The 13096-nt window shown below is 40.8% G+C and overlaps 1 protein-coding gene across 2 annotated transcripts in view; it reads left to right on the top strand.

The window, feature by feature from the left end:
• Nucleotides 1-13096, top strand: part of DERA (deoxyribose-phosphate aldolase) — a 58855-nt gene that overhangs the window by 41396 nt on the left and 4363 nt on the right. For both annotated transcript variants that reach the window (XM_087873055.1, XM_034402887.3), the window contains exon 7: nt 7548-7660. In XM_087873055.1, the coding sequence (XP_087729181.1) occupies nt 7548-7660 (113 nt within the window). The remainder of the gene's footprint in view (nt 1-7547; nt 7661-13096) is intronic.

Genomic DNA, 13096 nt, shown 5'->3' with positions numbered 1-13096 from the left:
ACATCCGGCTGGTCGCTCTGCATTATTTTAAATTGCAGACTGGGTTCTTACTCTTTATTAAGAGGAAAGCAACGTTAAGCAATCTGAGATTATTGGGAGATAATGGCATCCCGAGGGGGTTTAGAGCATAACTGAAACATAAAGATTGCGATTACGCCATGATTGCTATGCTGTTTATTATTCTTTACTGCTTAATAATGGCTCTCTAATATTGTTCTTGTCTACAGCCAGCTAAATACTTTGCTCCAGTTTTAATCACATAAATGTTTGCCATTTACACGTTCCAGAAATGCTTTCTTTGTTTCCCCCCCCCCCCTTTTTTTTTTTTGCCTTATTATGCTGGCAGTGAAAGGGAGTGGTAACATGGAGCCTACACTCATATGGTTTTTATTAATAGATATTGCCTATCAGCATTTTTCTTTTGGGTTGTTATTTCTGGTTCAATGATTTCCAAAACCCAATGATTTCCAAAAAGCAACTCCGCTTTGGTTGCGGTACAGTATCCAGTACAGTATTCAGAAGTAGCAAATAATGTGCATTTACTTCTGATCTTTCCTATCATATGTTCTGGCAGCTTTTAGGAATGTTGTTCTAGGAATGTTGTTATATTGTTAAGGCACCAGGCTAGAAAGCGGGATACCGTGAATTCAAGTCCAACCATGGCCATGAAAGCCAACTGGGTAACTTTGGGCCTCAGTCCAACTCACCTCACAGGATTGTTGTGGAGAAAATAGAAGGAGGAAGATATGTTGGGTATGTTCGCCGCTGTTGTGGTCCGCCAGCAGCCTGCGGAGCTGGCAGTGGAGTCGGACAGTGAGGAGGCTGAGGAAGAACATGGGCCAGTCCTGGAGACTGGGGAAGGCCCGGATGAGGGCTCTGCGTCGGAGGCAGAAATGGGGCCAGGGCCATCTGGGAGTGATGTGTGGACTCTGGAGCCTCCAGAGGCTGACATCAGAGTGGCAGAGGAACAGGAGGAGCCTATTCCTAGTGCACGCATGAGAAGAGCTGCCAGAAGGCAAGAGCAGCTAAAGCAAAAAGGACAACTCATTAGTAAGGCCAAGAGATGATTGGCCACTCCCATAAGGCTGAAAAGACCAGCAACGGCTCTTGGGCTCTTTGTCGGAAAACAACGTTGATAGATTTGTTTCTTGTCTTGCTGCATTTCTTTCTTGTTGGCGTCTTCTGCTTCTGAACTTTTGCCAAGAAAAGCCTTTGGCAGGTTGCCTAATTAGACCAAGGTTGGTGATAAGTCTGAAGAATTGTGTTATGAAGAATTTGTTTTGAATTAGTTTGGACTACACAGAGATTGAGTTAATTCTCAGCTGTTCTAATAAAGTCTGTTTGTTTTCTAACTGATTGCGTCTGATAATACCTACTTGGGCCTGGGTCACAACAGCCTTATTGAGTTATTTGTAAAAATAAGAAAGGCGGGATACAAACAAAAGGACAAACGTCCCAAAGGTGCCTTTTCAAGAGGCAACTGGACGTTCTTGTTTTTTCTTTGAAGATGTTTCACTTCTCATCCAAGAAGCTTCTTCAGCTTCCGATTGGTTGGAATGGAAGGATTTATATTCCTTGCAGAGAGCTGGTCATTTGCATCCTTTTAGAGAGTCGTTGAGGCCACTTGGGGGGGTTTATCTGAAAATGTTGGAGAGAAGACTTGGGAAGTAGCTTCCCATATAAAATAACAATTTTTGATCTATCGAAGAAATTTCTGATTCGCAAATTCATAACCGGGAAGAACCTGCGACTTTTTCTTAGGTTGCGACTCAGATTTAATTATTGAGGCTTCTTGATCACATGCCTAGGTATTCTTGCTTTTTGAAGTGTTCCACCTGGAAAATCGATCGCTCAAGTTCGCAATAAAGATAAAGATCTGTTAAAAAAGAAAACAAAATACCTGGATGTTGCCTCTTTCCATTATTTAACACCTGGATAGCAGACAGAACCTGGTTGCAAGGGCCAGATTGGCACCCTCTGCTGAGCTATGGTTTATTTAACCCTTGTTTATGGAATGAATCACAATTGGCTGGATTTGTACAGCATGCTAAACCATAAAGGAGCCTTGGTGGAGCAGCGGACTGAAGTGCTGTTAAAGTAGCACTTAGCTGCCAGCTGCCTGCAATTACTGCGAGTTCAAATCCCACCAGGCTCAAGGTTGACTCAGCCTTCCATCCTTCCGAGGTAGGTAAAATGAGGACCCGGATTGTGGGGGCAATAAGCTGACTTTGTATAAAAAAGAACACCGCTTAGAGGGGGGCGAAAGCCCTACTAAGCAGGTATATACAAAAGTATGAAGGCTATTGCTTAACACATTGTAAGCCGCTCTGAGTCTCCGGAGAAGGGCAGCATATAAATCGAACCAATAAATAAATAAATAAACAAACCCTGTTGTTGTTGTTTTTAATTTGATTTATATGCCGCCCTTCTCCAAAGACTGAGGGCGGCTTACAGTGCAATAAGCAATAGCCTTCATACTTTTGTATATTTTTATACAAAGTCAGCTTATTGCCCCCACAAACTGGGTCCTCAATTTACCTACCATAGAAAGGATGGAAGGCTGAGTCAATCTTGAGCCTGGTGAGATTCAATCTTACTTTAATTGCAGACAGCTGGTATTAAATTACAGTGCTTAGTCTGTTGAGCTATCCTGTTTAAAACAGTGGCTAGGTTTGTGTAACACAATCACCTAAAACAAATCACATTTTGGTGTAGCATGATTGTTAGCCTCACCCAGTCTTTTCAGCATGATGAGCTGCATTATATTTCTGATTCAGTTATGATGTTTATTTCCTTCTGTACAAATGTGTTAATATGTGTACTTTTTAAATAAACCTGGCTTCTTTGGTCCTCCTTCGCGTGATGCAAAGTAAGAGTTTTTGTTCTCGAAACACCACCTCATTATGTGCTTTGACCTTGCATTATCCTTGATTGTTCTAAAGCTCAACACAGGTTGGGTTTCATTTGATGTTGTTCCCAAACTTGACTTTTGCTCTTGATACCTAGAATTTCTGTTGCTGCTCATCACAGCTGCTTCCCACAGTGGAATCAAACTTCGAGCCTTTCTTGTTTGCCGAAACTTTGTTCTTTTTTTTTCCTTACCAACCTGAGAAAAAAAGAAAAAAAACCACTGACAGGTGAATTATACAGCCAGAAACACCTTATTTATAAAGCTAATATGAAATACGTTTAAGAGCCTCCATTTTAACAGCAAAGCTTCCGTTTCTCTCCCTCTCCCTGTTTTCATTAGAGAAATATAAAATGTGAATAATACCTTTATATTGTAAAGCTCCGTGCCAGCATCCATCTTCTGAGTTCTTTATAGTATCCTGCTAGCAAACTCTCTCCTGAATCATAAATAGAATTTGCTCATGAAGTAAAATAGTGCATTGTTTTCATTGTTAGAAGACGCTGCTAAATTGGCTGTATTTTGATAATCACATCCGAAGCCGATTATTCTGCTAATAGCCTTAAGATATTATTTTATTTTTTAAAAATAAGTGTTTCACTATAATCCTAATACTACTATTTAAAAAAAAAAATCCTTTCTTGTTTCTGCAAAGTCTGAATGAGATTTTCAAAATTGAATAATAATTTGATCCGTTAATCTTTTGAAGCTAGTAATTTTATTTTCCCCTCTTTGCGGTCTCCGAGGCTTGCAAATGAATAGAGCTTCATTACTGGAGCCTGCATTTAATAACCATTATCCATTATCTTGTAATTAAGACCCCTTGTAACGAATCATGAGGACAATGCAAAAATACATAGTACATTTCTTTAATGAACTGGAAAATGTTCATCTTGTTCTATTTAGTAATGAGTTGCTGAATAGTCGTTAAATCCACTGGAGAATACAGCGAGATGGATTTTGAAGACTATCTTGAGTTTGTGGTTAATCTATTAGAATTAAAATTTCATCTTCTATTTTTATCAACAGCCGATTAGAAGCCCTTCTGTTTGACCAAATTGATTATGAGACCCTATACAAGGGCAGATGTTGTTTAATGAAAGTTTTTAATGAAACCATACCATTGAGATTTCTAATTATCAGACTTATAAAAGCTTTGACTTACCTTACTCCGATAGGAGGAAGTGGGAGATAGGGGTGGAAGACTTAAACAAAAGGGCTTAAACTCTGTGATTTTTTTTATAAAAAAAATGAGGAGAGGGAGAACATACGAGTTGATGCAAAGAAGTTTACTTTTTTCTTTCTAAAGAGGGAACTTTCTCGTCTCTTTAAGAAAAGCTCTGTGGGGCAGACAACGTAGTGAAATGGCAAAGGACATAAGTAGTATCAAATGAAGTCAAATGCATCCAGATCAGTATTTTCCATGCTGCCTGGGAATTCTGGGAGTTGAAATCAAAGAGAAGAGAAGAGAAGAGAAGAGAAGAGAAGAGAAGAGAAGAGAAGAGAAAATAGAATAGAATAGAATAGAATAGAATAGAATAGAATAGAATAGAATAGAATAGAATAGAATAACAGTTGGAAGGGACCTTGGAGGTCTTCTAGTCCAACCCCCTGCTCAGGCAGGAAACTCTATATCCTTTCAGACAAATGGTTGTCCAACATCTTTTTAAAAACTTCCAGTGTTGGAGCATTCACAACTTCTGGAGGCAAATTGTTCCACTGATTAATTGTTCTGTCAGGAAATTTCTCCTTAGTTCTAGGTTGCTTCTCTCTTTGATGAGTTTCCACCCATTGTTTCTTGTCCTGCCCTCAGGTGCTTTGGAGAATAGCTTGACTCCCTCTTCTTTGGGGCAGCCCCTGAGATATTGAAACACTGCTATCATGTCACCCCTAGTCCTTCTTTTCATCAGACTAGACATACCCAGTTCCAGCAACCGTTCTTTATATGAAATCCACACATTTTCAAGTTGCCAAGTTTGTAAAACACTAGAGAAGCCTTGTTGTCTATGCCTCGTCTCTTGAAGTGTTTTCTGGATAATGATCTTGACGGTTTATTCTCAATTCTATATTAATTGAGGGTTTCCCCCAGGGGTGAAATCCAGTAGGTTCTGACAGGTTCTGAAGAACCGGTAGCGGAAATTTTGAGCAGTACAGAGAACCGGCAAATACCACTTCTGGCTGGCCCCAGAGTGGGGTGGGAATGGAGATTTTGCAGTATCCTTCCCCTGCCACGCCCACCAAGCCACACCATACACCCCAAGCCACGCCCACAGAACCGGTAGTAAAAAAATTTGGATTTCACTACTGCTTTCCCCTATGCTTAGGTCTTAAATAGAGACAAAAATAGGTGGAAGGTACCTGAGAGATAGGGATACTGAGTACACTGTCATCTTTTCATAGTGGGAGTTGGTTCCATAGGTAAAACAGAGTGGAAAGATAGGAGGAAGAGTAATGTTTTGTGTAAATAAAAATTCTTCGGTGTAACCATGCAAAATAAGTACAGGTAGTCCTCTACTTACAACAGTTCATTTAGTGGCCATTCCACGTTACAATGGCACTGAAAAAAAGCGACTTATGACCATTTTTCACACTTGCATCTGTTGTGGCATCCCTAAAATTACATGATCATAATCCAGACGTTTGGCAACTGACTCATATTTATGACGGTTGCAATGTCCCGGGGTCATGTGATCACCTTTTGGGACCTTCTGATAAGCAAAATCAATGGGGAAGCCAGGTTAATTTAATAACCGTGTTACTAATTTAGCAGTTGCAGTGATTCATTTAACAACTGTGGTAAGAACAGAAATTTTTGCCTCAATTGTGGTCATAAGCTGAGGACTATCTGTATTTCAGATGAAAAGTCCTACTGGTATAAAAAATATTGGAGTAAAATCTAATCTGGTAATCTGTAGCATTCTTAGCAAAGTTGTCAAGATCATTTTTTTTTAATATATATTGTCTTTGTACATATATACACAGTATACCCATACAACAAAATTCACACAACACCCAGAGACCAAGCCTAACACACATGACAACCCCCCCCCCCCACACACACACCAAAAATTCCCCACCCCTAAACCACCCAAGCATCTACACAGCAGACCAAGTAATGCTGTCCAACAGCTCACTGATGGTGGCCCTTTAGTTCATTGTTGAGTGCAATTATAGCTCTGGGATAAAAACTATTCAGAAGACCGTGTGGTCCGAGTTTTAATTGTTCTGTATCTTCTGCCAGAAGGCAGCAGTCCAAAAAGATAGTAAGCAGGATGGGAAGAGTCTCTGAGAATGTTGTGCAACTTCCTCAAAACAGCGAGATGCGAAGATGTCATCCAGGGCTGGTAGCTGGAGTCCGATGATATTCTGGGCAGTTTTAATAATTCTCTGTAGAGCTTTTATGTCCGCTGCAGAGCTGCTCCCATACCATGCAAGAATGCCGTATGTCAGGACACTCTCAATGGTGATGCGATAGTAGGACAGAAGTAGATGCTGAGATAGATTTATCTTCCTGAGCATTCTCAGGAAGTACAGCCTCTTCTGTGCCTTCTTCCCAAGCATGTCAGCATTCATAATCCATGAGAGATCCTCCGAAATATAAATGGCCAGAAATTTAAAACTACCCACCCTCTCCACCTCCTCACCATTTATGTACAATGGTAAATGTACATCTCTCTTCCTCCTGAAGTCCATTATAAGTTCTTTAGTTTTTTTGGTGTTAAGTATAAGATTATTTTCTTTACACCCCTTGTACTTCCTTTCTTTAAGCAGACTCATTGTTCTTATTAATGAGCCCCACCCACTGTCGTGTCATCCGCAAATTTAGTTGTCAGAATGTTGGCTGACTAATTTCTGAAAGTATAACAACAGACATTGCACAATGACTAGAAGATCTCCCAGGTGCCTTTCAACTCTGCTATTCTGTGACTCATCACCCAGATTTCCTTGTCTGAGACAGGTGGCTATAATAGATAGATAGATAGATAGATGGATGGATGGATGGATGGATGGATAGATAGATAGATAGATAGATAGATAGATAGATAGATAGATAGATGATAGATAGATAGATAGATGATAGATAGATGCTGACTTTTGAAAAGTAAATGAAAACGCAGTGTGGAACAGAATAGAGAAAGACTGTTGGCTGGGAATTATTTATTTATTTATTGTTTATTTATTGGTTTGATTTATATGCTGCCCTTCTCCAGAGACTCAGGGCGGCTTACAATGCGTTAAGCAATACCCTTCATACTTTTGTATATACCTGCTTAGTAGGGCTTTCGGCCCCCCCAAGCGGTGTTCTTTTTTATACAAAGTCATCTTATTGCCCCCACAATCCGGGTCCTCATTTTACCTACCTCGAAAGGATGGAAGGCTGAGTCAACCTTGAGCCTGGTGAGATTTGAACTTGCAGTAATTGCAGGCAGCTGGTGCTATTTAACAGCACTTTAGTCTGCTGCGCCACCAAGGCTCTTTTGAACCGAAAGCGATTTTCCATCACAGCTGTTGTTTCAAATCCCATTATTTCCTGCCTTTGAAAAGAGAGGGGATCAGTATTGACAACGAACCTTAAATCTAGGAGTTCTGATATTATATTTTGCTGACATAAAGTTTTCTCCTCCCTTCTCTTCCTAAGGGTCCGATTTTATCAAGACGTCTACCGGAAAAGAAGCGGTGAATGCTATTTTCCCAGTGGGGCTGGTCATGGTGAGAGCTATTAGAGACTACTACTGGAAAACTGGCTATAAGGTAATGTGATAGCTCATCTGTCAGGGTTCCAAGTAATACACCCATAGCAAGCAAAACTCCGAATCAGGTAGATTCCTCAAAGAATAGCTTTATTAGATATACCATATTGGCACAGATCTGGTGAAAACCGACTCTGAAGGTTCCCACAATTTTCACCTAATTAAAAGTGAAAGTTTTTTTCCCTCTCCCCAAACAATCAATCACATGGTCAAATTGAGGTGCCGTCCAGTTGCCGGGTAACATCACTGGCAGAATGTCCTTGGTTCTCAAGAGAAAGTATTTTGTTTTGGCTACAAAACCCCAGCTCTCTCTATTCCTCCTTCCCTATCCCTCAGCTCCAGTGTGGCAACACTGAAGCGGCAAAATGGCTTCTGTCAGGTCAGCTTCAGGGTTTGACATCCCATCCCCCATCCACACCCTAGCTTGATTTTTACCCGTGCACCTCGCCCGACCCCGTGCACCCCGGAATGGGCAGGGTCTTAACTAGGGCTTATTTGAGGGGTAGGGCTTATATTGGGCTCACAAGTAAAAAAAAAGCTGACACTCATAAATCCTTTCCTTGGGAATAAAATACAGCATGGAAGTATTAAATCAATACCAATGTGCTTCCTTTTATGATTTCATCACTTATTTTCTCCTTTCTGCCTAGTGGTAGAGCCTGTCCTACAAAATCTTATAAGAGAAGCACTCTTCTGATTAACTTCATGCCTTGCTTCCTCTCTCTGCTACCTCAAGGTTGATGTTCAAAGCTTCAACATTTAGCTTTATTTAACTTTTGAAACTGTGGAAACTTTTCATGAAAGAGCCTTGGTGGCGCAGCAGACGAAAGTGCTGTTAAGTAACACCAGCTGCCTGCAATTACTGCAAGTTCAAATCTCACCAGGCTCAAGGTTGACTCAGCCTTCCATCCTTTCGAGGTAGGTAAAATGAGGACCCGGATTGTGGGGGCAATAAGCTGACTTTGTTTAAAAAAGAACACCGTTTAGGGGGGCCCGAAAGCCCTACTAAGCAGGTATATACAAAAGTATGAAGGCTATAGCTTAACGCATTGTAAGCCACCCTGAGTCTCCGGAGAAGGGCATATAAATCGAACCAATAAATAAATAAATGAATAAATGAAGGAGGCACGATTCCCTTCCTCCAATCTTCTGTTGATAAGAGGTTGGTCACTATTATAGGTAGCACTGCTGAGTTTAGTTTTTTTATGGTGGCCTCAGAGCTTGATGATCTCAGTGGGTCATGGCCTTTCCAGTGAAATCCTCTCTTCATTAAATTGTTGCTACTCAGTTCTTTGTCTCCCGTCTGAATATCCAACTCTCTGTCTAAACAGAGAGGGTTCAGAAGTTTCTGAACATTTCAGGGGTGCAGCATTGCTGTCATTTGTCTGGAGGGCCCCCAAGAGGATGCCAAAAGAGGGACAAAATGAAATGTGAATACAAACATTATTTTAAAAAAATAATTAAATAGAGGCGCTGTAGATCTAACTGCTGACAGTCAGCAGAATTAGCCTGCAATACTGCATTCTAAAGGGACACAGTGGCTCAGTGGTTAAGATGCTGAGCTTGTCAGTTGAAAGATCGGCAGTTCAGCGGTTCGAATCCCTAGTGCCGTGTAACGGGGTGAGCTCCCGTTCCTTGTCCCAGCTTCTGCCAACCTAGCAGTTCAAAAGCACGTAAAAAATGCAAGTAGAAAAATAGGGACCACCTTTGGTGGGAAGGTAACAGTGTTCCGTGCGCCTTTGGCGTTTAGTCATGCCGGCCACATGACCATGGAGACGTCTTCGGACAGCGCTGGATCTTCGGCTTTGAAACGGTGATGAGCACCGCCCCCTAGAGTCAGGAACGACTAGCACATATGTGCGAGGGGAACCTTTCCCTTTCCCTTAACTTTGAGCCAACCTTGCCCTCTTGATATCTCTGTTAGAACTTTACATAGTTCTTCAGATCTCAGCAACAATCCATTTCAAGATAAAGCACCTGATCCAATGACATAAATGATTCAACAGAAGATTTTAAGCATTTCTCTTCCTCGAATCTTTGGCTTCAAAATTGACTGTTTCCAAGAAAAATAAAACACACAAAAAAAGCCCCACACCATTGGGGAAACCACGCACAATAAACATGACAGTTTTGAAGGATTAATCACTGACAGAGATACATATTTCTTGATCAAAGAAGGGAGGCTAGACACACGGACATTTTTCATTCATTTTGTTCATGCATTTTTCATCCAGAATCCATTGAGAAAGCTTTTACAATTTTGGCCTAGATGGCTTTAAAAAAATCACTTAGATTGCCTATTTGATATGGGAACAAATGACACCTGGGGGCCAAACTCAACGGCGTCTATTATCAGCCACAATTATGTCAAAAGATCTTATGTGACTTATAAATGCCATCATATCGTGCAGATAATTCCCCACCCCTCTGTAGATACCTACGTTCCTGTGGCCATTGTTCTTTAGCCTTTGAGATGTGGCAGTGTGATGCAGTTACGAATTGCTTCATACAGATAGTCCTTGACTTGTAACCCATTTATTTTGTGACCGTTCGAAGTTGCAATGACATTGAAAAAAGTAACTTCAGCGAAGCTTCAGATCTGAAGAAGCTTCGTGGATGAGAAGCGAAACATCTTCAAGGAAAAACGAAGAAAGTCCAGTTGCCTCTTGAAAAAGCACCTTTCTCATACACTTAAAGAGAAAATTCGTTGGGCAGAAATTTAGAATAGAATAGAATAGAATTTTTATTGGCCAAGTGTGATTGGACACACAAGGAATTTGCCTTGGTGCATATCAGAGGTGGGTTCTAAAATATTTTACTACCGGTTCTGTGGGTGTGGCTTATTTTATGGGCGTGGTTTGATGGTCATGTGACAAACCTACCAGGCTCTTAACTGCTTGCAGAGCCGTACCGGTCTACCCATTTGTTTTTGGAGCGCACTGGTCTGCCACCACACTGCCTTTTACCGCTGTAGGACGACTTTTTGAAAAGCGCCGCGGCAAGATTTTAAACAGTTTTTTGCTGCTCTGCCACCACCGAGAGCATTGGAAACTACTTTCAGGCAGCTTGGCCTCAGTTGCCAATCTACCACCACCGAGTGGTTTATAAGGAGTGGATCGGTTCTAGCCGATCAGTTGGGAGGCTTCTTGGCTTCTCAATTTAGAATAGAATAGAATAGAATAGAATAGAATAGAATAGAATAGAATAGAATAGAATAGAATAGAATAGAATAGAATAGAATAGAATAACAGAGATGGAAGGGACCTTGGAGGTCTTCTAGTCCACCCCCTGCCCAGGCAGGAAACCCTACACCACTTCAGACAAATGGTTATCCAACATCTTAAAAACTTCCAGTGTTGGGGCATTCACAATTTCTGCAGGCAAGTTGTTCCACTTATTAATTGTTTTAACTGTCAGGAATTTCACCTTAGTTCTAAATTGCTTCTCTCCTTGATTAGTTTCCACCCATTGCTTCTTGTTCTACCCTCAGGTGCTTTGAAGAATAGTTTGACTCCCTCTTCTTTGTGGCAACCCCTGAGATATTGGAACACTGCTATCATGTCTCCCCTATTTAAAGCTAAGGTGTCTTGTTTTTTTTCCCTTCCCTTCTTTGTCAAGTGAGCCCTGATTTATTTCTTCTAGCCGATCAGCTGGGACTCGGGAGGCAGCGAATAGATTGGGGGCGGGGCCAGGCAGAGGTGGTATTTACCGGTTCTCCGAACTACTCAAAATTCCACCACCAGTTGGCAAGAACCGGGGAGAACCGGTAGCAATCCACCACTGGTGCATATACTCTTAGTGTACATAAAAGAAAAGATACGTTCATCAAGAATCATAAGGTACAACACTTAATGATAGTCATAGGGTACAAATAAGCAATTAGGAAACAATATCAGTATAAATCAAAAGGATGTTAATCAAAATTAACAACAAAATAACCAAAAGAATCCCGTGCATGTACTCACTCTGAAAACGAATAATAATGAAAAATACGTGCAAACCGAGTCTATATCTTTTTATTAGACAAAGACCATTTTTATCATTGACAGGAGATTCCTAAATGCTTTCTTTAACAAACCAATTCAGCTCCCACAACAGATGCTTTTCTGCAAAGGCATCGGCTAGTAAAAACAGGTTAATGCAGAAATTAAACTTCGCCCAAGGATTGAAGTGGGCTCCAGACTAACATTTATTGAATGATAAGCTGTCACGGCAATATAAAAAGTATTTGGCATAATAGGAAATAAACTTCTTTTTTCCTGTCAATACTGAAGGACACACACAAATTGGTTTTTCTGTTGGGGAATTCCTAGCCCAGAGAAACTTATTACTTCTAATAATACAAGGTGATGAGAAAAAAAAGTCAGAGAGATGAATTTATTAAACAAAATAATGAAATGCTGTGAAACAGCATGGGAATAGTAGCCAAATCTTTTATGGTTCTAGGACAAAAAAATTCCACTATGGATAATGGCTTGTTTGGGGAAAGGAGAAATGGAATTATTTGTGGGAATGTGAATGCTTCAGGTGGCGAAAGGAATTGAGGTCAAGTTCCAAGGCCTTACAAGTTGAGTTGCTACTTATATATAAAATAGGGGTAATGTACTATTAGTACTACTGAGATCAGATTACTGCACCACACAAACTAAATTTATGGAAAATTCAGAAGCAGCTTTCTATTCAGAAGCAAACCAAAGAAGAGCCAAGTTACATGCATCAAAGCCTCTTCTTCAGGGGAGAGCAAATATGGCAACTTTATGACTTGTGGACTTCAACTCCCAGAATTCCTGCTGGCTTAGGAATTCTGGGAGTTGAAGTCCACAGGTCATAAAGTTGCCATATATGCCCACCCTACTGAAGACAAGCCATAGATGTGTTTGAATCATGTTCTTTCTTCCCCCTCCTCTTTATTCTAAAGCAATTTTTCATCTCTTTTTCCTGACATGGAGGCTATCATTTCTTACAGCCCACTCAGTGCACTCATGGATAAAGTTGATAAGAAGTGGAAATACAGAAATTCAGATCAAGGGGTTGATGTTCATGAAGGTTATTTATTGTTTCCAAGATTAGAAGAAGCTTGGCTTCATTGGCTGGCAGTGGGAACAAGAGAGCTTGTGGTCCTTCATGGAGTATGTTCTTTTCAGTGCAATTGAAAAGGATGCTGGGAGTTGTAGTTCAGTAGGGACCCATCTTCATGTCCTGCTTACTAATGGCATAAAGATGCTCTAATACAACTTTTTTCCTTTTCACTAAAACGGTTGGTGTGGCCAGCGCATGATGCATTTGGCCCGTGCACCGCGAGTTTGACACCGCAGCTCTAACAGTTGCTTTTAAGGAACATGTTATTTTATATGTGGCTCACCTATTCTGGAAGCCTAGAGGGCAAGACCACCAAAAATAGTCCTTCAGAATTGGAGCAGAAGGTCCCACCTTTGTT

Source organism: Pantherophis guttatus, chromosome 7 (assembly GCF_059756535.1).
Source record: "Pantherophis guttatus breed Tessera chromosome 7, ASM5975653v1, whole genome shotgun sequence".
In the NCBI taxonomy this organism is placed as follows: Eukaryota; Metazoa; Chordata; class Lepidosauria; order Squamata; family Colubridae; genus Pantherophis; species Pantherophis guttatus.
This window is presented reverse-complemented; position numbering and strand designations above follow the sequence as displayed.